This window comes from Neurospora tetraspora, assembly GCF_033439725.1.
Source record: "Neurospora tetraspora strain CBS 560.94 chromosome Unknown B0H65scaffold_2, whole genome shotgun sequence".
NCBI lineage: Eukaryota > Fungi > Ascomycota > Sordariomycetes > Sordariales > Sordariaceae > Neurospora > Neurospora tetraspora.
Genome location: NW_026944384.1, coordinates 2,498,048 through 2,521,486, shown reverse-complemented (window position 1 = coordinate 2,521,486; position 23,439 = coordinate 2,498,048). Strand labels below are relative to the sequence as shown.

Sequence of the window (23,439 nt, the reverse complement as noted above, 5' to 3'; positions counted from 1 at the left end):
TGATACCAAAACCTACTGGGGCTACTACGATCTTTCGGATGGATATACCCTTACCGATATGCCGGCGTCGCAGACAGGCACCACCACTGCCACGGCTACGGAAGGATCTGTGCCGACGAACTCTGTCCTCCCTACAGGCACCAACGAGGATGGCGATAGCAGTGTTTCGGCTACTTCCTCAGCGGCTGTGCCTTCATCCTCTCTCAGTGCCGGGCACCAGAGTCTGAAGCTGAGCGGTATGCTGTGTCCTTCAGTCATGGGTCTCGGACTTCTTCTTCAGTGGTACCACCAGCCTCTGGTAGAAAGCCGTGTTAAACATATATTTCGTAACTATTCCCTAGACTTAATACATCCCATTCAAACCCGTCTCATCCCCTCCCAGCTCCATTCCCCTGATAAAACCCTCTATACAACTCCCCAAAAACACTCCCCTTTACCTCACCCCGATGAGCCCCCTCAATCAACCCCCCCGGCTCCCCAAACTCAACCATCTCCCCCCCCTTCAACACCGCCACCAAATCAAACCGATCAATATACGTCAACCGATGCACCACCGCAATAACCGTGTGGCTCGCAAACTCCGTCTCAATAACCTCCTGCATCACCGCCTCCGTCTTCTCATCCACACTACTCGTCGCCTCATCCAGCACCAAAATCCTCGTTTTATCCTTCATCAGCAACGCCCTAGCGAGCGCCAGCAGCTGGAGCTCGCCGACTGACCACTCCGAGGTGATCAGTTCGCTGTCGAGCGTCTGGCCGTTGGCGGTCACGCGGCCCGGCCAGAGGGTGACGAGCCGGAGGGCGGATTCCATCTTGGCTGCTGCTTCGGCGGGGGGTAGATGGGAGAGGTGCGAGAAGGGGTCGAGGTTGAAAGCGAGGGTGGTGTTGGGGATGAAGAAGGGGTCTTGTGGGATCACGTTGAAGATGTGACGCGAGCGAGGGATGGTGAGGGTGAGGTTTTTGAGGGCTGGGGGTCCGGTGTTGGAGTTGGTGTTAGAGGAGGAGGTGTGGGGGCTAGGGGAAATGTTAGTTTGTTTACTTGTTCAGGGGTAATATGAGGAGACATGGTAGGGGGTGGGTGGATGGGTGACAACATACCCGTAACTGGCACAGATCTTTTCGATCTTGATCTCCCCCCTGGAAGGCCATCCAGCCAGTCCATCTCCGCCCTCATCTGTTTCCCCGTCTTCACCATAGCTCGCCGGGTCCGGGTCCTCCTCCTTCGGCGTCGTCCTAACAAAGTCCCTCACCCTCGCCACCGCCCCAATCGACGTCTCCAACCTCGTCCACGCCTGCAACGTCTGCACAATCAACTCGTTAAACGTCATGACCAGCACCAACGACACACCCAAAGCTCCTGCACTGACTGAAGTCTTCGACGAACCCTTCTCCGAGTCCGGGTCCGGCGCCACGCCCACCGCCACACCCACCAACACAACCGCCATCCCGCCCACCACCAAATCCAGCACCAGCGCCAACCACTGCTGAATACAAGCCAGCATATAAAACGGTTTCTGCGCCTCATCCACCATGCCCGCCAATTTGTCACAGAACCTCTTATCCCATCCAAACGCGCGAATGGTAGCCACGCCCCCCGCCGTTACTGTTTCCAAAAAGTGCTTGTACACGGGCGCCTTGGCTTCGATGTCTAGCAGTCGTAGTTGTCGTGACGAGCGGAAGTAGTACTTTTGCACGAGAAACAAAGTGACAGCGAGTAACGGAACGGTGGCGGCTAGGTATTTGCCTAGGATGCAGAGGATGATTAACTGGACTAGGGCGTAGGAACCGGCGCTGGTGAACATGATGGCTTGGATGGGGAGGGTCATGTCGATTAGGTCCATGTCTTGGGAGAAGCGGTTGGTTATTGTGCCGGTGTCTTCCGAGCTTGGGGTGGTGTTGTTGTCGTCGCCGTTGTTGGTTGAGTCTGTGGGTGACTGGGAGAAGAAAGAAAGAGGCGCCGACAAAACGGAATTCAAAAGGTCCGTGTGAAGAGACAAGGCCGTGTGGCTGATGATGTTGATCAAAAAGACGAAGCACTCGCCTACGGCGCCGCTTTGGGCGAGCACGACGAGAAGCGTGTAGATGCCGAGGTAGTAGCCTAGATTTGGGTGCGGATCGGGGTTGGACGGTGAAGGCGTGCTGGCGGAGCTCCAGGTGGATATCCAGATGGTCATGTAGTTGGATGTTATGGCGCCCAGGACGGTGAAGAAGGCCCAGAGGGAGAGACTGAGGGCGCCGGCGCTGCAGGCGTAGTAGGCGTAGACGGACCAGCTTCCTTGACGGCGTTCGAGGTTGGGCTTGGTTGGTTGTTGTTGTTGGGTTGTGTCTGAGGGCTTTGGTGTGGTGGTGGCGTAGGTTTTTTCCCTTGGTGCTTCATCTGTTGGAGACTGCTGTTCTTCGGACTCAATCGTATCTTCGTCGGTCATGACCATAAGCTTGAGGTCACCTCGCGATTGGATTTCGCTGTATGAGCCAACATCTGCGATCTTTCCGCCTTCGAGTACGACGATCTCGTCCATGTAGGGGAAAAGGCGCTCTGGTAAACGACCGTTAGTAATGGGGGTTTGGAGATTGAAGGGAGAAAGTAGTCTTACTATTATGAGTGGCAAGTATAACCGAGACACCCGCCTTACGAAGATGACCTTGCTTGCTAAACAACCTCGTGGTAATCTCCTTAGCAGTCGCAGGATCCAGGCCGCTCATCACATCGTCGAGGATAATAACAGGAGCACGAGAGTACACAGCTCTGGCGAGCGACACTCTCTGCCGCTACCCTCCGCTCAACGACGAGCCATTCGTTCCCGCGATTGTTTGGTCACCCGCTGCCATACCATCGAGATCGCGTTGGAGTCCGCACGATAGGATACAGGAATCGTACCATTTCTGGTCGATCTCAAAGTCCTCGCTGCCGCCGGTGATGTTGCGTCGGATGGTGTCGTTCATGAGCCATGCTGCTTGTGGACAGTAAGCCGCACGGGAAAAGTTCGTGACGACGGATCCTCGCCTGAGTGTCGTTTCTCTTACCAATGTCTCGAGAAGTGTGGATTTACCTGAACCAACAGGACCGATAACCGCCGTGAAGCCTGATTTGATAGTCAAGTTCACGTCTTGCAATACCGATTCGGTAGCATCGGCTGACCAAGAGATATCTGCAGCTGCGAACGAGGCGAGTGCCCCAGGTGTAGTCTCAAGGGCCAACGGTCTCGAGCTCACCACGCTTCTTAGCTCTGTGCCACTCTCAAAAGAGGCTCCCGCCGACCGTCCACTATCCTCAACCGAAAAAAGATCTGATTGTTTCAACTCCTGTTTAGTCAAATATGTTTCGATACGGCCAAAACATGCCACAGCCTGCATGGCAGCCGGGAAAGCCTGACAGAAGATAAGCAAAGGGGTCGTCAACAGGTTGATGAGGGATAGAGAGGCAAAAGCCTGCGCTGCTAGCAGGTTTTGATCTTTCTTCACTGCTGACATGATACCGTAGACGACGAAGGTCGCGTAGGGGGCGACACCATTTGCTGGTGCGTTGGCTATGTGTGTGTGTTAGCTTCGTGGGCTCGAGTCCTATCACCAGGTAGTAACTGGAATGTTGACTTACAGACTTGGATTGTCCAAAGCAAATACTTGCGGAACTTCTCTGAAGTCTTCAGCTCGGCTCTGCGTAGGCCTTGGATGATGTTGCCTAGTACGCCGGTAAGTCCTAACATCTTGACGGCTTTCATGTCACCAAGCATGTTGGCCGTGACGGCGACTCGTTTTTGGACTCGCTCGTTCCATGCCGCTTGTGCGGGTCCGGTACCTGCTCCGATGAAGGATGCTCCGACGACGCATACTACGAAAAGTTAAAGGCAAGTGTCAGCTTATGAATGCCCTGGTAAAATAAAGTAGCGTGGATGTCTGTATATTGAACAGAAAACAGATCAGAGAGTTTTTCAACTTACTCAGGCAGATCACCAGAGGAACTATGGCAGCATACGACACCTGCCGAGCCAACAGCCAGATAGCAATACCAACGCCCGGTATAGACGCCCATAGCTCCTGAACATTCTTGATGCTCGTAACAATGCGTTCCACATCCGTTCCCATCAGAGTGACTGCCGCAGAGTCCTTGACGTCAACGGCCCAAAGAGCAGTGGTATGCTGATACACCATAGCAATAAGCCCCGACCGAATTCGAGCAATCATTCGGTTCGTCTGTCGCCAGTATATCGCCCTTGAAACCTACACCCATCACTATCGTCAGTATATCAACCCATCCGGGAATAACGGCAGCGATGATTCCACTCACAGCAATACCAACATACAACAACACAAACCCGCCCACCAATGCTCTCCCATAATAAACCGGCTGGGGTGACCCAGTTTCTCCTTCTTCGTCACCCTCCTTCCGCTCTCTCGAAGCCAAATACCCAACAACCGCCTCAATCAAAAACGGTTGACAGAGACTAAACCCCAACAGCGCCAACCTCGGCACCACGGCCGACCAAAAAGGCCATTTATTCGCCTCATACGCCGCCCTGATTAAAATCCACCCTTTCTTCTTCTTCCCATCACCCTTCTCTTCCCTATTTCCTTCCCTTTTCCCCCCTCCCTCACGGGCAGTCTTCATCTCCCGTCCCTGTTCCTGTACCTGTTGCTGCGCCTGCAACCGTCTAAAAACCCTCTCCAACCCCCCACCCGCGCTCTCAACCCTCAACTCCCCATCCACCCCCGGAATATCCCCCATCCCCAAAATCGTCTTATACCCCACCTGAAAAAAGGGTAACAACCAAACAAAAAACCCACGGCTCCAAAACCCGGCTGTCTGCTCCTTGGTGACGACGACATGTTTGTACCGCGGCTGAAGCAAACTAAACTTGCCGAGGGACTCGGTGATGGCGACGAGGGTGGTTAAACCAAAAATGAGGGTCCAGAGGACTTGTAAGACCAACAAGTGGTGGGGGATGGGGTTGTTAACGAGGGAGGTAGTATGGGAGGTAGAGGTAGAGAGGAGAAAGAGGGTGCGAAGGCGCGGGATGAAGAGGATGGTGGAGGCGGAGAAGTAGATGACTAAAAGGTCGGAGGGGTGGATGGTGCGTTGGTCTTCGAGGAGGGAAAGAACCCCAGAAGAGAGGAGGGCGATGGTGGTGAGGATGGTGGCGGGGAGGGAGAGGGGGGTGGTTTGGATGGATTTGGTGGTGTAGATGGTGTTGAGGAGGTGGAGGGTGAAGAGGGCTGAGAGGAGTGTCTGAGTGAGATGTGTGTGTTAGCTGTGGTTCTAACTAGCTGTGTTTGTTGGTGGTGAGAGAGGACTGAACGGAACTTACCAACTTTCCAATAGCCAACCGCCTCGAAGTGAGTTTAACCGGACTCTTCCATAACGACCAGAGCCGCCATGGGACAAAGAGGAGGAATAGAGCAGCTGGAAGGAGCATGAAGAAGCCATCTTCGAAGAGCAAGGTGAAGTCAAACTCTCGACATGCTACATCGACCCGGGGACCGAACTGACTGTCTGCCTCAAGTCCGGATGGACACAAGGCATCGCCGGGTAGTGTTGATGCCATGATGTCCGTCCGTCTGTGCCTCTCTAAGTTGGTGAGGATGAGCATGCGAATGCCTTCATTTTCGCTGTTCAAAGCAAGATGCCTTCTTCAGGACATATCTTATACGTTACTCAACATATGAAGGAGTACGAATCATGATATCTGCACTGAGTTATAGGTATGCGTAAGCCGCTGGCCCCCCTGGCACAGGGAGGATGACAGCGCTTGCGCGGCAGCGGCCAACGACAACACCAAGCTTGTATATTGATCCGGATTAGGAAGGTGAATGCAACCTTGACCGAATCACCACTGTCTCTTTTACATACCCTGAGCATAAGGCCTACGCGTTCTCGGCCTTCCAGTACGTAGCTGTCCGCGTAAGCCAGTTCTGGCTCTCGGTTTGTTTGCCATATGTTTTTCTTTTGTTGATGTAGTAAACTTTTATTAGTTCACATGTTAGCCCCCTGAAGGTTTGTAGACATATGAAGCTTCGACCCAAACTTTGGCGGAATGACTCAAGGACTCGTCAGCATAACTTGGTTTGAAGAAGCAGTCAAATTCGAACCCACCTCATGGAGTTTTGAAAGGGTCGCTGAATATTTGTGAATATTGTTTCCGCCCACTGCAACTCTCAGCGTCGTTTAGAGGTTTGATATGGTGACCTCCATGGATTCTACCGGTATCACATCTCACCTGCTAGCCATCTCACCAACAAGAGTTGTAGTAGTCATGTCCTATTCGTTGTGAAACTAAATCCGAAGACCCAAAAACCCAGATTGTGCGTGTACCCAAAAACAAGAAACCCAAACCCAGAATGAAAGTCGTTCAACACGAAGGGGGAAAAAAACAAGTGGGAGCTTGCTCAAGCAAAGTTAAACAACGCCAACGCCGCACCAACCAACAGTCCCACACTCGTCTTCAAGCTCATCGTCCTCGCCGGCGGCGCACCAGCCGTCTGAACCGGCATCTGTCCACCAGTCTGCGACGGCATCGTCATCACAACACTAGTAGCCATGGTCGGCTGAGGGCCCGGTCCCGGGGCAGGGCCAACGTTGGTTGGAATAGGACCATGAGCCGGCACAGTCCACGTCTGGGTAGGTCCTCCGTGGCAGGCATTGCAATCGGTGACGGTAGTGACGACGAATCCAGGAGGGACTACGCCCGTGGGCTGAGCCCACGAGTCCCGGTCGCCGGTGCACTCTTCGGTGACGGTGTAGGTGGCGCGGCAGGGGCCGGGGCCGTGGTGGCAGGGAGCAGGGAGGGTGACGCAGTATTCGGTGGTGAAGACGGGGGCGGCGGTTTGGGTCTCCATGGGCTCGGCGTCGCAGGACCAGAAGGTGGCGGAGGTGAGAGGGCCGTGGGAGGCGGCGGCTGGAGCGGCGGACATGGCCGCGGCTGCTGATACGGGAGCACGCCAGGAGCTGTGGTGATATGTGTTAGTGATGGGTTTCGGGGGTGTTGTGAGAGCTCTTGGCTTGACTTACTCCATTTTGTATGTGGAAGTGATTAAAAAGGTAGTTGAGGTTGATGTGCAAAAGCTGAGAGGACAGAGAAGAAAAAGCTTGAGATTATGGAAGACTGTTTGATAACGAGTGACTGGTCGTTGTAGAACGATGGGATGGAGAGGGAAAGCAGGAAGGAGTATGAAGGCTCACCGTCGTCCAAGGTCTTATACCGCAACCACTTGTCGTTGTGATCTTGTACCTCGCTCACTTGAGTTCCATGTGCAGTGTTTACGCTCATTGCTGACCGACAGCACAGCCCGGAAGCATTTCTCGCCAGCCATCTCGGCCGCCGGTGGTGGTGGTTGTGGAATGGGAAGACATTGCCCGCATTCCGAATCTCCTGTTGGTGTCTCACCTCCTCAGCTGCTGCCCAAGCCCGAGGCCGAACGGATGACGATCAAGCCATTGGCTCGGCGAATTTGAGAGCATGCCGAACATTTCGTAGCGTCAAGGAACAATCACCGCCATCAGTGGTGAGGTTCCTCAAGAGGACTGAGACCGTGAAATTAAGAGCATCGAGCGGTGAATGTGACTCCGAGTCTGAGGAAATTCAAAGGACAATACCAAAACAGAGAATCCTCCGCAGTCGACAGCATACGCGTGTACGTCATGTCATCAACATATCTCGTGGGCCGTGACACACATCGAGAACTCCGAGTCCATGGAGGTTTGCACTCGACAGAAAGTGGTGATCTGATGCACGGACCGTATGGATCGTGCACACCAAAAATCTGCACTCAAGAAACAAACTTCATCAGCAGCAGACAGGGAATGAACACAGCGAAACTGCAATCACAAATATGGCAACTAGCTCTTAACATGAGCGTTGCGAAAGCAGTCACAAAAAGCAGCCCCCAGATCGTATCAACTTGGAACAAGCAAAATAACACTTGCGCAAGTGGGAATGTCTCCAATCTATCAGCACTTCATCGCCCATAGTGGAAAGGGCGTGAAACTTCCTATCAAGGAATATCTATCTCCGAAGCGCGGAGTCCTAAAAAGGACCCCAGGCAACTCGACACCGTTGGTACTAGTGAAGGTCGTGGCAGCTTCGTGTATACTTTTTGATCTAAGGAAAAAAAAGAAGAAAAAGAAGCTCCAAAAGGGGTGCGGCAGAGATTGGTTTTATACCCTCACTGTTGAGGGGAGCACCCCACACGGATTTTCTGGTGGGGCGCTGGGGCCAGACCATTTTTGCGTGGAGTTATGGCTAGTGAGAAAGTGTGGCTTTCGTGTGGTTCTGGACTATAGCCTGTGGCTTGCAGCAGAGAAGCGAGCAGCCGCACACGCCTGCACTGCAAGTTGCCTGCCGCTGCCGGCTGCCTGCCTCCGGCAATGTGATGCAGCAAGCGAGTTGGCTCCACACTATCACGCCAAGCGGTCGCATGTCCGTCCTAGCCCTCGTCGCCTTTGCTTCAAAGGAATCGACGAGAACCTCGACGACCCAATTGCGAATCCATCCATAGCTTACTTAACAAATACAACTTTTTACCCTCATTCTCCGTCCATCCTAAACCTGTGTCCTGCTCGCGACCAAGCGCCAACTACCCATCGAATCGCCCACCATACAATCCGCGACACGGCGCACTCCCAATTGCGACCAGAAACTTCCCACAGTACCACCTGCAACATCTTTTAAGCCGCCGCGCGCGCGACGTACGCTCGCCTCACAGCGATGCCCTCAGACGACTACACCACCGTCGCCCGCGGGCCTCTCAAGTTCAAGGGCGTGGTGGCCGGGGGTAAAGTCAAGAAACATAAAAAGAAGAAGGACAAGACGGACCTGGAGAAAAATCTATCGACCGGCGGAGACAACAACAAGTCGCCAGACATAAACGACGATGACGAGAAGAAGCAATTACAACTGAGAGAGGGTAGCGCAGATGTAGAGAAACGGGAACGAAGAACAAGTCAAAGCCAGGAAAGAGAAGAAGACGAGACGAAAACCGAGGCGGAGAGGAGGTTTCTGGAGGCTAAGAGGAAGAGGGTACGTATCTCTCTGTTCTTTCCCCTTTTCGCTGTCCCACGAGCCCAGCGCACCACCACAGCATGATTTCGCAAGACTGACTGACTGACACCAACCTTTCTGTAAAAACAGCTAAAAGAAATGACCGAATCTGGCCGCGTCCGCCCCGAGCTGCTCAAGACACACAAGCAGCGCGTGGAGGAGCTGAACGCGCACCTGTCGCGCTTGAGCGAGCATCATGATATGCCCAAGATTGGACCTGGTTAAGAAGAAAGAGGAACAGAAAAGAGAGGGGGAAATGATCGGGCAGGAGACAGACGATGGGAACCGAACCAGCACGAGGAGGTCTGGGCCGGGCTGGTATGTGGTATCTGGTATGTGTGGATTGCGGAATGCACACCAACCAGCCACCCACCGCCCAATTACGTTCGGCTCCAATTACACAGTCAAAAGGCATGGCGCATCCGACAGCATACCAAGAACAACAGGAAGATAGGAGAGAAGAAGAAGAGCCGATTACCCGATGCCCACACAAGTCCGATGGCCAAACCGGGAATACTTCACGAATACTGCTGCTGGGAAACAGTCTAGAGGCTGACAGACAGGCGGCCTGGATCTCGGAAGATATGTTTTGGCCAGACTCTGGTATGTCATTGTTCCAGACAGATTTGAGTGAGAAAGCTGGTTGATGAGGGGAATGTCAATGCCCCGAGAGGCTTCGAAGATATTCACCAAGTTTCTATTTTAACTTGATCATGATACCAATCAGAATGCATGCATTTTCCACCCATCTTACGTTCTTACGTGCGGGATGATAACCTCAGCTGTTCATTACTAATGGTGTCAACCTTATCCGAAATGCTTTCGAGCTTGCCGTGGTTCTTTTTGCTGTCAGTAAACATTGGCCAGATTTACGTTTGCGAATACATTTTGTCATGAGAATCTCAACACGGATCATAAACAGCTTGTTATTTTTTGCTCTCAGAAGCTGTTGGCCAAATTTACATTCACGAACACATTCTCTCGTTCTAGTTCCAACAATGATTGTAACCAGCTTTCACGTCTAATTCATTCCATTATCTCATCTACCAAGCGGTGTTTGTGTGTGTATGTACGCATGTTGTCCGTTCCTATGTATATACCTATATCCATCCATCCATCCATCCATCCATTCTTCCTTTACCACGTTACCAACTTTCGTGAAGATCTTCCAGTGACAGCTTAACTCGCCCCTTTTGTCTTTCACATTGTACAGACCATAGACAGTCTTCTCTTTCCCACCACCGTAGATTGATAGCGTACCCAAAATTCTATACATAATCCCTTCCCTATACCAAATTTCCTCCTCCCAGTCTTGTCACCGAGAGTAAACAATTGCCCTTTTAGATCAGAAAAAGAATGTGGTCATACATCGAGGCGACGGCGGTGCGCCGCCGCGGAAATGAATGCATGTGTATGCGTATGTGTGTGTGTGTTGTAAACCCCGGAATGCAAGAACGACAGAAAAATAATGTAAGTGACGTAGACGTAAGTAACCGACGCAATGCAGTGCTAAAGCAAACGAGACGCAAACTTGAAAAGTCAAAGCCAAACAAAAACCCATAACCCAAAAGGAAAAACTGAAAACTGGAACTTCAACCGCGCTCAAGTTCAAGCAAGCACAAAGAAGATCAACAGCGCTCCCAATACGACAGCCTCAACGACCATCAGCCAGCGGCCCGCTCCCCGCTGCTGCTGGATAGAAGAACCCGCGTTCTGAAGGCTGGGAGAAGCCCTGGTGGTGGCCGCGCCCACTGTGGGGGTGGGGTCAACGCGGACGGTGCTGGTCTGGGTGACGACAATCTCGACGCCGTCCGAGGTCGAGGTCAACGTCTGGACGATGACCTTGGAGCTGGGGGTCATGGGCTCATCGGGCTGTTGAGGTTGCTGGGTGGTCTGTGGTTGCTCGGTGGTTTGGGGCTTGGCCTTGGAGGTGGTGGTCAAGGTGGTTGAGGAGACTAAGAGTTTCGTGTTAGTTGATGTTTCAGTGGTTGAAGGATAAGCCGAGCCCTGAACACCGGAGTGTCTTTGTGGGAAAGGGGTTGGGGGATGTAAGAGAATTTACAGTAAAGAGGGGACACCGACGTACCCACAGTGACCGAGGAAGCTGATACTTCTCGGGATGTGGAGGACGTCGAAAAAGAAGAAGAGGTGGCACGTGAAGTGGACGTGGACGACGAACCAGAAGAAATGGTCGTAGCTGATGTGGACGACGCTGTCGTCGACACCGACGACACGACATCAGAAGATGAAGTGGTGGGTGAAGTGGATGACGATGATGATTCAAGAGAAGAAGAAGATTTGGATGAGGTGGACGACGAACCAGATGAAGAAGAAGTGGTGGAAGACACTCCGGCTTCAGAAGACGGCTCGGAAGACGACACGGAAGACGCAGAAGACGACGTTGATAAAGGAACGAGAGTTCTCTCACTCTCGCCCACGGACGTACCAGTTGAGCTGGGGCTAGCCTGAGGTACCGAAGAGGATGTTGACTTGGTCGAAGTGGTCGAAGTAGTGGTGATGACAGGAGGAGCCTGGGTGGTGGTTGACGGCTCAGGCGCAGGTGCACTCGATGAAGAGCTGGTGACTTGCGCCGCGGAGCTCGACGACGAAGTAACCTGGGCGCTGGATGAGGCCGAAGAAGGAGTTGGTTGCTGAGTTGGTTGCTGAGTTGACGAAGCGATGGTCGTGTTCGAGTCATCACGCTTGGCCATGCGCAAGATGGCTGTCGCAAGAGGGGCGTTGTCCCGGCGAACGGCCTCGATGGCTTGCTTCTCTGACTCCCAAACTCCGTGCTGGAACCGGCCAGGGAAGGTCTTGTGAAGAATGATGTGAAGAGAGTCTGGCGATGCCGCATCCACCATGGACTGGAAGTTCTCGCCCTCTGCCGATGCAGCTCCCTCATGACACTGAACCCTCTGCTGCCATCTTGATGGTCTGGCCGATGTCAAGCCGAAGAAGAACAAGAGGCACAGGGTGACGCTCAGGAGAGCGCGCCTCGACGAAGTCATCTTGTTGTTGTCGGTGGTGTTGGATGGTAGTCTTTGGTCCTCTGGTCTCGTCAAGCGTGTCCTTGCGTCTTCCGATGCCGCTTTCTCAACGTCAATGATGGGAAGCGAGGCTCCGGGAGGGGGCATCTCGTGGGTTTTGTTCAGTCCCATGGTGGCTTGCCGAGAAAAGAGAGGAAGTCTGGGTGGCCTTGTCCTGCAGCAAATGGAGATGGTCAACGGTGGTGATGGGTGGCGATCAAAGGCGGCTGCCCTATGGAATCGTCTGCAAGCTGTTGGCTGATGGGGCCGTTCTGGAGTCTCGTCAGGGCTGGGTTCCGTCTGGGTTCCGTTCTTGGGGGGTGAAGATTGCGGTCAAGGTATCAAGAAGCTGCAGGACGTGAAACTCAAAACCAAAGACTCGTCGACCGACTCCACGAGAAGAGAACTGGGCTTTGGTTGCAGCAAGAGTCAATGGGGCCTATTTTAGTGCGGTCGTCCTGCATCGACTTGTAAGCACTGTGATCGTCCCGACTCGGTATCTTCTTGTATCTTTCTTGTTCAGGAAGATGATGCAGAACGGAAATAACGGCCTGAACTGGCTGGGACAGTCTTGAACGTTACCGTTCGAGTCAAGCCAAGCAAGACAAGAGGTAAAACAGGGCAAGACCCCCCAACGGGAAGGGAAGGGGAAGGGAGCCTGGGGAGCCTGGGGAGGAGGAGCCGTGAGCCATCACAGAGCTCAGACTGGTTGAGGATGGCGAGGTGGGACAGAAAACCTGAAGTTGGCGGAGAACGGAAAGGGCGAGAAAAGGTGAGGGAAGGAAGGGCTTGCTGATGCTTACCTGGCTAACGTTGCACTACCGAGACAACGACCACAGGAGCTGAGACTTTTGCTATCTTTCTTTCCTTCTTCTGTTCTTTCCGCAGTTCAGTGTTGTTCACAAGTTGTTCCTGCCTCTGCCTCCACGGTGTTCAGTTATATAAGGTTTGTACACAAAATAAAGATGGGATTTTCTTCCTGATCTCCTACACAGAAAGATCTCCCTAGCTCCTTCTTCTTCCAACTTGTGTGATCGAACTTTCCCGCCCATGTTCCAGCGGTCTGGATTGGTCTGACCAAGCTGCAGTTTCCTTGCTCGCTTGTACCCAATATGGTAACTTTCCCTGCCATCTTGACAGCAACTGGCCCGTATTGATCGTATTGAGTGGATTAATACATACGGCGAGACGGCATGGGGTGGGGGCTGTTGTTGCGGCGCTCTTTTAGCCTTTGTTGATCGGTCCAACACGGCGCAAGTGGACGCCGACAAGGGCCAGGGAGCTTCACATTTTGGTGCTGTGGACAAGGTGCAGCTGTCATATCTTTCAGACGACGATGCCTAGAGCCGCCAAGGTTCACCCAAAAACCCAAAGACTGCAAGCGCCAAGATTCATCGGTAGCAAAGAAATCCGACGAACCCACCAGGATTGGGAACCTCTGCGGCTCGCAAAAGCTGAAACGGCCACCAGAGAAGGCGCGGGCGGGAAGCCATGACGGTGCTTGACTACCGCTACGAAGCCTGCTTCCCATTTGTGCGCCACGGCACCTCCCCCAGGCGATGGGGGGATGCTTTGCCCAAAGAGGCGATGGTTTCACGACAGCAAAGCCAAAGAGGGAACCTTTTGGATCTCCCACTCAGAATCAATTGTACCCGAGAGACGCGCGGGCCAGGCTCTCGAGGCTTCGTACTTTGTGAGAATCTGATGCTTCGTTCGTGTTCAAATCGACCAATCCCACGTGCTGAAGCTGCCACTGCAGGTTCACAGCCTCCTTATTGAGCTTCACGCTCGATCGGGTTTTGAGGATACACGATTGTTACGGCAGGCGGGTTCCTGATACGGACTGGGATACGGACTGGATGCTCCTTTGTTACGACTTTACGAGTTGCGAGAGGGGGGATCAACTAAACTTTGAGCTTGGCAGAGCCCAGAAGCTTGGTCGAATAATTGTCCACTTGCCATGTTGCGTTGGCGCCTGCTGTTTCCATTTTCCCAGCCATGTCATTTTTGCTGTTATTTTCCGCAAAGCGCTCCGTGTTGTGTTGTTGGGCAGCCCCTCACGACGTATTTTTCCTTTCTTTTCTTTGTTAGCAGAGGGACTGGATGGCTGGACGACATCGCTCCGTCGCCGCTCTGCTCCGGCGCTGACAAGCTGAATGAAGTGTGATCCGATCTACCGCGCATCCACACTGTTTTACTTAGTCTGACCTTATCCCAACGCCACTGCCGCATGGACGGAACTGTCAACCTCTCATCTCAAAGCTTCTGTCTTGAACCGAACTCCACAGAAGAGCAGTCTGACAGGTGCGGTGCGCCCATCTGCAAGTGATGAATGGCCGTATAGACTTGCGAGGCTGGCACGGCTGGCAAAAGTTTTGAAGCAATTCCGATGTTGGTGAGCGCGGACAGGGCAAAGCGGCAGAGCGGCCAGACCGAGGTGTGGAAATTGCAAAGTGTTCTTGTCCTTGTTGCTGCTCCCGTTCTGGCTCGGTGTGCAAGTCGTCAACGTCATCGGCCCACCGAAGTGGTATCGCGTAAAAAACTCTTGGTACGAGGTCATAACAGGCCGTGTTATCACCACCTTACATACTATGACATGCTGTTGATCTTATGCTGTATCTCCGATGCTGACCAAGGGTATTGTTCAGGAAGGTGTCTGTGCTGCTTCGATTATATTGGGTTCCGAGGGTCGAACGGCTCGAAATCATTTTTCTAACACAATGCTGTCAAGAATCTCTTGCTCAGTTTGCATCTCGCTTGCAGGCGGTTGGCGACCACTTTGGTCGGAGTGTAATTCACTGTGCTCCACTGCTCCGACCACCAGCGCTCGCGATGAGTGTCGTCGGCCCAGGCGGCTCAATTCCCGTCCGGAAGAGCACGGCCGCCGAACCCGGATCCTTGGGGGCGGGGGCTACAGTACGGCGCGGCCAGCGGCACACTGTCGGCTTCCGATTGGCCGGGCACAGCGTCAAAAGTCGGAACCAACACGGCGGTTCTCACCACTGTCAACGGTCGACGGCTACACGTGTACGGCTAGTCGCTCGGGGGTTGGGTAGGCGCTGAGGCACTGTAGGGTAGTGCTCTCTCGGTTCACTCCGAGTTTATAATTGTTCACTCTTCTATGGTCTTTTTGGCGGGTTTGTCTGGTCTTTTGATCTTGAGATTTGAGACTACCGTGGTGGGTGCGGCGTGGGACGTTGGACTTTCCAGGCTGACGAGTTGAGGGTGTCATAACAACCCGAACGTCTTTCTTCAACTAAACTCACCATACGAAGTACAGGTCTCGAGACATTGGATGGCAACTGATTCCGGTGTCATGACTGTCATCTACCGACTGCCCTGAAGCGTGAGCAAGCCATCAGCAGCCACTTCAGCAATCACCCGATACTACCAAGTAACCGAGAGTCGACGGCTCGGGGTACGTACAGAACACATATCGTACTGCGGTACCTGAGGTGCCTCAGCGGCCATGATACACCTGGATATCTTTGACATGTTGTGTCCAAGTTCTCACGAAATGATGCCCTGTGGCTGAAGCTTGCACGGCTCAGCACTGGGTAGCGGCGGCCTGCAGTGCAGTGGCGCTACAGTGGCCCATGCCTCACTGAGCCCGGCACGAACCTTGTCGCCCACGCCGTGTTCCTGGATCGCCAAAAAGGTGGGACTCGAAACATGCCACTTGCTCCGACCGACCACCGACCCGACGACCGCGTCCAAGCTACAGTACCCCCCTCCCCCTCGCTGGACCATTCTCTTCATGTGATTGTGGGTGTAGCTTCTGGAAAGACCAGAGAAAAGTGGACGATACGACAGAAACAACAAACTATTCCATCCCATCTTGAAAATACCATTTGTTAGCGTCAGGCTACCCGTCTACCTTACTAGTCAGATATCAAGACTCCGAAACATGTGGCCTTTTACACTGGACAACTCTCTGGAATACAGTTGATTACGCAATTCAGGGTCCCCAAACAATTTCCCCTTGTTCCCTCCAACAAACAACATCCACACAACAGTTTCGACCACGACTTCAACAGCTCGTCATTCTACCGATCCAAGCCATTGACTACCAAACGGGCATAGCACACTATCTTCGCCATTACCGACGCCCATTCGATGTAGCCCGAGGCCCGAGCCACCAAGTACGAAGCTCAAAACCTCGACCATGTCAGAGCATCTCCGACCTCCACCTCCAGCTCCAGCTCCAGCTTCAGCCCCATCCCACTCTCCGACTCTCCACGCAGCCGACACCAAATACGAGGGCCAAGATCCTGAAGTAGACCTTACCATCGGTACACGAACACCGAAACCCTACTACCGGCAGAGCTTCGAGCTCCTCGAGCCCTCCGAACGACTCATACACCGAGCAGCGACCGTGGCTCTGTCACAGAGCCAACTCTCTCCTACATCGGCCCACAGTTCGAACCCGGCGAGCGATAGCGGTACCGAAGCAGACGATGAACACTTCCTCAAGGGATTGCCGGCCCCAAAAACTCGATTACACAAGGGATTACGTGGGAAGAACGAACCGCTGTCGGGCACATCAACACCCCTTCTTTCCTCAAACGCCATAGACGAGGATGGACGAGACCCCGACCTAAACCCAAGATCCGGCACCTCCATACGAACAAAAAGAGGCGAAGCAGAGAGGGGTCGGAGAAGGAAAGAGGTTGTTCGCCGTGGTGCCGAGGTACTGCTGCTTGCTTGTCAGGGGTTGCTTGTAGCGTCGAACCATGACGTGCAGCCCTTCCTACGGTCACATCGAAAAGGTATAGCAGGAACCCATTTCTGTGATGCTCGTAGCTCAGCTAACACTTTCTTTTCAGAACTCTCGGCATTGTGCTGGCTGTCCTTGACACTACTTGCCCTCTACCCGTTGAGGCTCGTAGCTTGGGCATATCGTCGAGGCAACCCATCGAAACGCTTGCCCCTTTCCGTCCCTACTTCCTTCGATCCGGCTCCGGCATTATACCCACAGCTTATACCGCTGTTCGTCTCGCTTCTTGTTGCACAAAATGTCGAGGGTGTTGTGTTGCCAAACGTGATTTTGAGCATCTGCTCTCTACCGAGACCATTGATCCCTGGCGCTGGACACTGGGAAGAGTATAGTTCTACACAGTGGCTTCTTTCTTGCATTCCTCTCGTGCTGGGCAGCTCTGCTGCGGATTCCGAGATCCTGGCGTTGCTGTACCCGTTGCACCAGACGCTATGCTTGCTCTTGCAGCGCCTTACCACGACTAGCCTTCTGATTGCCGAACTGCAGTTGCTCTCTGTGGCCCTCATTAACGTCCTTTTACTGGCACAATCTCCCCAGGTTGTTATTTTGAAGGCGCTTCTCTGGGGAGGTGGTCTCGGAATCATCGTGCTATGTGGTAAAGTCATCCAATGGGGTATCTCTTTGGCCAGAGTACCAAAGTGGCGCTTCAAGCGCCCTTCTACGCCCAAGGCCGGAAATACATCTGGGCTCTGGAGGTTCTTCAAAGCTGCCAAACGTACATACTACGACGGCAAAACTGACAATGAAGAGGTCTCAAGTGACTCCGACGATATGGGTTCGGGCTATCGTCGCCACCGAAACTCCGCAACTTCTTCCTGGGATGCGAGCTTCTCGAAAGGGAGGACAAGAGAGGATAGCATCAGTAGCGCTGAAGAGAGCTCACTTCGTCAGGCCAATGGTACTGATGTTCGTTTTGATGTGCAGGAGCCGCCGTCCCCGCAGCAGTCCTCCCCACGAAGGCATACATTGCCTTCTTTGGGCAAAATCGCCAGCATCGTTCGGTCCCAAACCAGCACTCCTTCTGGCCGCCGGAAGCGCTCTGCCTCCTCAAGTGTACGCGCCTTCTTTTCCTTGACACAAGGGCAAGCCGCTGTAAGGAAGTGGCTGTACGCCGGCTGGGTCTACGTCTGCATACTGATCACCCTTCTGGTCGGCGTTCGGGAGTACGTGGGACGATACGCCCTCGCTGAAAACGAGCCGGTGGGGTGGGCACTCGGCTACCTATTTGGCGACATCCCACAGCTCAGGCTCGAGGTTGTCAAGGCGGATCTCGAGAGATGGATCTGCCTCCCGATACGAGCCGATGGCGAGGCTTCCGGGGCCTTGGGCGGCTGGGTTCAGTTCGTCCGTCAATCTATCTTCGGAGAAGCCAACACCCGTCTCCTCCTCAGCGGCTACTGGCTAGTCGTCATCATAATCGGCCTCGCGGTCGTGTTCCGCCTATCCCCTATCTACGAGGTTGATACACGTCGGAAGGTCTTTCACTTCATGATGGTCGCCATGTTCCTACCTACCATCTTCATCGACCCAACCTACATCGCTCTGGCTTTGTCGATCGTTCTCGCCATTTTTCTTCTGGTTGACCTTCTTCGAGCGAGCCAGCTCCCTCCGCTCTCAACACCCATCGCTCAGTTCCTTACTCCGTACGTTGACGGCAGAGATCTCCGTGGCCCCGTCGTCATCTCGCACATCTTCCTCCTGATCGGATGTGCCATCCCCCTATGGCTCAGCCTGGCCGCCCTACCACGTACAGGCGAAGGCCCTCTAGCAGGATGGGAGGTCCCGCTCCGGGACATCAGCATGGTCGCCGGAGTCGTGTGCGTGGGACTCGGCGATGCGGCAGCCTCGCTGATCGGAAGAAGATGGGGTCACAGGAAGTGGCTCTGGGGAGGCGGCAAGAGCATCGAGGGGAGCATTGCGTTCGCGACAGCGGTGTTTGTGGGGTTGATGACGGCTAATATTTGGTTATTCGTTGGGGGCTGGCCCTCGACTGTTGGCACGCTTTCTACGGTTGCCCGGGAGGCGGAACTTAATGATGGTTTTGGAGCGGGAGCGGGCGCGGGCGCGAGCGTGGGTGAGCTGGTGATGGATATAATGGGGAGGTTATGGGAGGCATTGTCTCAACTGCCACAAGCGTCGTGGTCGACGACGGTGGTGAAAACGGCGGCTTGTGCTTGCATGGCATCACTCACGGAGGCAGTGTTGACGGGAGGTAATGATAATGTGGTGGTGCCGGTTGTGCTGTGGACTTGTGTCAAGAGCATGGATATGAATTTGAGGTAAAGCGGGATCATGATGCTTCTGTCTGTTATAGATGAATAGATAGATAGACTAAGAAAGTGTTGTTACAAGAGGGCCGATCTTGTGATCAGATCTGTGAACCATCAGGATGGACGGACTTGAAGCTACCTTATCCCTCGCTAACGAGCATCACCACTTTCCTCCTCGGAAAACCATCAATATCTTGAAGCCCTTCCACCTTATTTACGTCGCCATCGAGAAGCTCTTTGTGAACTCCCACAACAAATTTTGGCTCGACCTCCCTCTTCGAGCTTCCATCTCTAGCATACTTGTTAGACCATCAACTTGGGTTTCGGACAGAATGTATGAACGACCTATGGTGCGGTGAATAGCTTTCAAGTCACAAAGTTACAATAATCGTTGCTTGAGTTAGACTGAATATTTCGCGCCAAACGCCGTATATCATGCTCTTCTAGACAATCGTGGCAGTAGAGAATGAACAAGGACCAAAATATCGACTTCACCCAACCATCCAAAGCCTCCAACGCTGAAGTGAAGCCTTGAAGCAGTATTTAAACACACAAGAAAAGCGAAGATTGAGAAAGGATAAAAAAAGCCTATATTGCTTTGCCTGCCCATTTATCAAAAACCAAAAACACAAAAAATCATCATATCGCCCGCACCGGCTTGCTTAGCCCAACGCCCGGCTGCCCGCTGGTTAAATAGTCAAAAACACACTCCCCCCGACAATACTAATAGCCAAAATCGCCGTCACGATGCCCGCACCGACGCGATCCGCCGCCGTAATCGGCTTCAACGCCGCCAACCCACCCCTCGACGACGGATCCGTTACACCCGCTCCGGGGTCACCCTTGGATGTTCCACCCTGCGCCGTCGTGACCGGCCCTTTACCGGCCTTGCCCAGCCCCTTGTGCGTCAAGGTATACATGACGGCGCTCAGGGCGTTCATCTGCGCGCCCACGCCGGCCCACCCGTCGAACGACTGCGTCCACTTGAACCCGCACGCGGTCCCGTCTATCCCTTTGAAGCCCGGCTGGATGCCACCGCTGTCGACTTGCGGTGCTGCTGCGCCGACGGGCCCCGTGCAACTAGCGGCGGCGGCGATGGCGGTCGAGCGGATCCACGAGTTGATGCGGTCGTACGTGAAGGGCGCGACTTGGCTTGTGGAAGAGAGCCAGCGCAACAAGTAGCCTTTGAAGGTCTGCTGGTCGATGTTGCACTGGTACGGGTGGCCGCGGTCCTCGAACCCGGATTCGCAGTACCATTCCTTGATGATCTTGGTGTCGTTGGTGAGGTACTTGGTCTCGACGGCGCCCAACAGGCCGTCCACCCGGGTCTTCCACGTTTCCTGTTCGGCGCCCGTTGTGGTGTTGTACATGAAGGCCGCGCCCTGGAGGAAGACGCCGATGTTGTAAGACCAGACGTGCGGCCCGGAATCGTTGCGGCACACGTGTGTGGTCACGTCGAAGTGGGCGCCGTCTTTGACGTCGTATTCGTCCGTGATCAGGTTGATGGAGCGCTCCCAGTCCCAGGTGCGCGAGGCCCACTCGCCGTAGGAGCTGTTGCCTGTGAAGCGCGAGAGGCGCGCGCCGAGGTTGAAGAAGAGGCCGTTGGAGATTCTGGGAGGGGGGAGTCAGTACGGACAAACAACACAGAAATAAGTCTTTGTAGAATGACAAATCCTTTCCAGACGACCAACCCAGAACAAAGTATCAACGAGTTCCTCTTCTCTTCTCTTCCTCTTCCACTTACGAGTTCTTATAGTCCTTTCCCGTCTGAAAGTCGTTGATAGCCCATCTGAGGCCTCCGCCGCAGTTCAAGTCGTCCCAGCGCGAAGCCATCTGGTTGAAAACGGCCTGGACGAGCGCCAGCCATTGCGGCTGGTCCGGAGGCGGGTCCGGGAACCCGTCCTCGGCCGCCATCATGGCCGTAATAGTCCAGAAGCCTACGTCGTCGTTGGATGATGTTCGGGACTGGTTGGCGGGCATGAAATCTCGGGTATCGGATGCTTGGTGTACAATCGCCTGTGTCGCCACTTCCACGTAAGATGTGTCGCCCGTAATCCACCAATAGTCGACCAATGCGCCAAACATCGCGCCTGCTTCCCACCAGTAGTAAGGGTCCGGCAAGTTTCCGGGTGTGTCGCCGGTGTTGTTGCCCGTGTAGTATCTCATCATTCCGTACGCTATCGTGGCGGCGGCATCCTTGACCGATTCTAAACAGCACCCGTGTTAGTCGCGTGCGCCAAACGAAAGGGTAAGTTCGACGGATCCTTACGGTCGTTGTCGATGTCCATGGTGATGGCCGTCGCAGACTGGGCGAGCAGGCCCATCAAGCCACAGGCCGCAACATTCCACCTCATGGCGGAGAGAGCGAACCGAGAGAACGAGGGACGACTGAATCAATAAAGCGTATAGCAAATGACGGGAAAGGCGTTGAAACGAGGGACGATGAGCGAAAGCCTTCACGCAAGAAGTCGGGACCGCTGGCGATAATCACAGAAGCGGCATACTCTTTTCATAGAGTATGTGTGTCGTTTAGTTAGAAAAACAGTGAAAACAGGAGAGAAAATGAGATTAGCGAGAGTAGGAACTGGAATGACGATGATGGGATGAAAGGATGGAAGTCAGACTGTGCCAGCCAAAGGAAGCCAAGCAAGACAGACAAGACAAGCAGTCTTGGCGGAAGGGGGGGGGGATTGTGCACACAACAACGTTTCGAGATTTGGACCTTCGAAACGAGACGAACAAGACTTTATTTGCTTGTACCTCCACCGAACGAGGAGATACCAATAAAATTGACATTGAATTCGAAATCGGCGTACTTGAAACTATCAGCTTGGCAGTCTTTCTGATAATTTTCTTGAGTTCGTTGGTTTTCTTCTTTCGTTTCGAAGGTCCAAATGATAAGAGGTTGTTGTCAACCAGCCAGCCAGAATGGAACCAACAAAAGAAGAGAGAAACACCGACGGCCACGGCGCCGTATGAGGACCAGCACTGGCAACAGGGCCCCCCCAAGCCGCTAAAAGGACCCTTGGCGAGCACTAGCTAGATGCCTGTGACAGTTTGATGAAAGGATACTGTGTACATCTATATATATATATAGTGTCAGATTCACGGCCGGGGTTTGGGTCGCTGAGACGGTCTAGGTAGACGGGTACCTCTTTGAAGGGTAGGATCTACAGAGTGCTGAGAGTCCGAGTATCAACCAAGTCTACACTGCTCATCAGGGAGATTCTGGTGACGGATTGAAGGGTGCGAACAAGACTTTGAAAACAAGGAACGCTGGAAACAATAGCAATGCGAGTAATGCGACGACATAGCCACAGAGCCAAGACATTGGCAAACTTGGCAGAGTCGGCGGATTGACAAATGATGAAAGTGTTGGAAGGGCTTCTGTTAAATAACAGATTCTGAAGAACACAATCGGTGCCCTAGAACCATGGAAACCATGCCTTATTCTGACCTTCGATCTCATGTGGAAGGGGGGATAGCACGTGGCAAAGTAAAAGAAACTCTAGTGTTTTTGATATCTTTGACTGCTTCATCTGAACAATTTGGACTCCCAAATTATCGACACTGTACGATTTGTTAGTGCTGTGTGTAAGCGCTTGAGCGATGGCCTCTCTCCCCCAGAATGTGACCCTGTAATTGCTAACCTCGTTTCGTGATTTGAGTACTTGGCGAGGCCAAGGGAATCCGAGACTTGAATTGGGTTTTGATAGAAGAACACAGCCACAATCGAATGGCAATATTTCCGTGTAAACGTCGTGTTTCTTTGTCTTCACTATGGCCGTGCAGAAATCCGAGATGGTGGGTGAAACACCAAGGCATAAAGTTCAGACGTGTGTGGAAACCCCTGAACTGTGCAGATGTCAAACATCTGGGTTGTGTTAGTGACGGGACGTTTAGCACGAGGGCCAGACACGTCTTCAAGATTTGTGCAAACAGAGACTCACGTAGAAAATTTTCAAGAACAACTTGAAAAAATATCCATGACATCCTAGCAGTTCCATAGCAGAATTTCTGTCGTCGATAGCCATCAAATAAAGGTCGGTTCCTGTCCAGAATCGCGATCCTTGTAACGCCCTGTGAAGCAGTCGGGACTTTCGCCAAGACAGGACGACCTTGATCGGACCCAAATGGCCAAGGGTCACCTGACGGTTACTTCGATTGCAATGCTGCATGCGATTCAGCACCCAAACCTCATGATGTAATCCAAGTGATTTGGATTGTTGATAAGACGTCCAAATCGATGTCTGATGATCCGAAGCTGCGGATCGTTTGCAACACGTCGAGACGTAACAGAAGGTACTACGCTTCTGTGCCAAGAGTACCGTATA

At 53.2% G+C, this 23,439-nt stretch overlaps 7 protein-coding genes across 7 annotated transcripts; 3 read left to right on the top strand and 4 right to left on the bottom strand.

Moving 5' to 3' along the window:
* Positions 1 to 368: 368 nt before the first annotated feature.
* On the bottom strand, positions 369 to 5,540 carry B0H65DRAFT_506453 (P-loop containing nucleoside triphosphate hydrolase protein; the record flags this gene model as incomplete). The annotated part of the gene is given in 11 exon segments (XM_062828062.1): positions 369 to 1,014; positions 1,099 to 2,536; positions 2,595 to 2,761; positions 2,774 to 3,527; positions 3,596 to 3,829; positions 3,939 to 4,218; positions 4,286 to 4,442; positions 4,464 to 4,514; positions 4,530 to 4,615; positions 4,628 to 5,224; positions 5,304 to 5,540. The coding sequence occupies 11 exon segments, from the start codon at positions 5,538 to 5,540 to the stop codon at positions 369 to 371; spliced, it is 4,647 nt and encodes a 1,548-aa protein (XP_062684249.1).
* An 841-nt stretch (positions 5,541 to 6,381) lies between these two features.
* B0H65DRAFT_419405 (uncharacterized protein) lies at positions 6,382 to 6,906 on the bottom strand (the record flags this gene model as incomplete). The annotated part of the gene is made up of 1 exon (XM_062824205.1): positions 6,382 to 6,906. One exon carries the CDS (start codon positions 6,904 to 6,906, stop codon positions 6,382 to 6,384), a length of 525 nt encoding a protein of 174 aa, XP_062684248.1.
* A 1,793-nt stretch (positions 6,907 to 8,699) lies between these two features.
* Positions 8,700 to 9,257, top strand: B0H65DRAFT_506451 (uncharacterized protein; the record flags this gene model as incomplete). Its single annotated transcript, XM_062828061.1, has 2 exons — positions 8,700 to 9,011; positions 9,123 to 9,257. 2 exons carry the CDS (start codon positions 8,700 to 8,702, stop codon positions 9,255 to 9,257), a joined length of 447 nt encoding a protein of 148 aa, XP_062684247.1.
* A 1,217-nt stretch (positions 9,258 to 10,474) lies between these two features.
* B0H65DRAFT_104721 (uncharacterized protein) lies at positions 10,475 to 12,670 on the bottom strand. Its single transcript, XM_062820473.1, has 3 exons — positions 12,466 to 12,670; positions 11,353 to 12,407; positions 10,475 to 10,987 (listed from the first exon to the last, which is right to left on the bottom strand). Exons 2-3 carry the CDS (start codon positions 12,188 to 12,190, stop codon positions 10,641 to 10,643), a joined length of 1,185 nt encoding a protein of 394 aa, XP_062684246.1. The 5' UTR covers positions 12,191 to 12,407; positions 12,466 to 12,670; the 3' UTR covers positions 10,475 to 10,640.
* A 1,661-nt stretch (positions 12,671 to 14,331) lies between these two features.
* Positions 14,332 to 15,196, top strand: B0H65DRAFT_104633 (uncharacterized protein). The gene is made up of 2 exons (XM_062820472.1): positions 14,332 to 14,606; positions 14,707 to 15,196. The coding sequence occupies exons 1-2, from the start codon at positions 14,448 to 14,450 to the stop codon at positions 15,112 to 15,114; spliced, it is 567 nt and encodes a 188-aa protein (XP_062684245.1). The 5' UTR covers positions 14,332 to 14,447; the 3' UTR covers positions 15,115 to 15,196.
* Positions 15,197 to 16,223: 1,027 nt separating this feature from the next.
* On the top strand, positions 16,224 to 19,118 carry B0H65DRAFT_546023 (uncharacterized protein; the record flags this gene model as incomplete). The annotated part of the gene is made up of 2 exons (XM_062829421.1): positions 16,224 to 16,827; positions 16,885 to 19,118. 2 exons carry the CDS (start codon positions 16,224 to 16,226, stop codon positions 19,116 to 19,118), a joined length of 2,838 nt encoding a protein of 945 aa, XP_062684244.1.
* A 513-nt stretch (positions 19,119 to 19,631) lies between these two features.
* Positions 19,632 to 21,587, bottom strand: B0H65DRAFT_104522 (glycosyl hydrolase family 76-domain-containing protein). Its single transcript, XM_062820471.1, has 3 exons — positions 21,375 to 21,587; positions 20,850 to 21,312; positions 19,632 to 20,716 (listed from the first exon to the last, which is right to left on the bottom strand). Exons 1-3 carry the CDS (start codon positions 21,457 to 21,459, stop codon positions 19,795 to 19,797), a joined length of 1,470 nt encoding a protein of 489 aa, XP_062684243.1. The 5' UTR covers positions 21,460 to 21,587; the 3' UTR covers positions 19,632 to 19,794.
* Between the last annotated feature and the right edge of the window lie 1,852 nt (positions 21,588 to 23,439).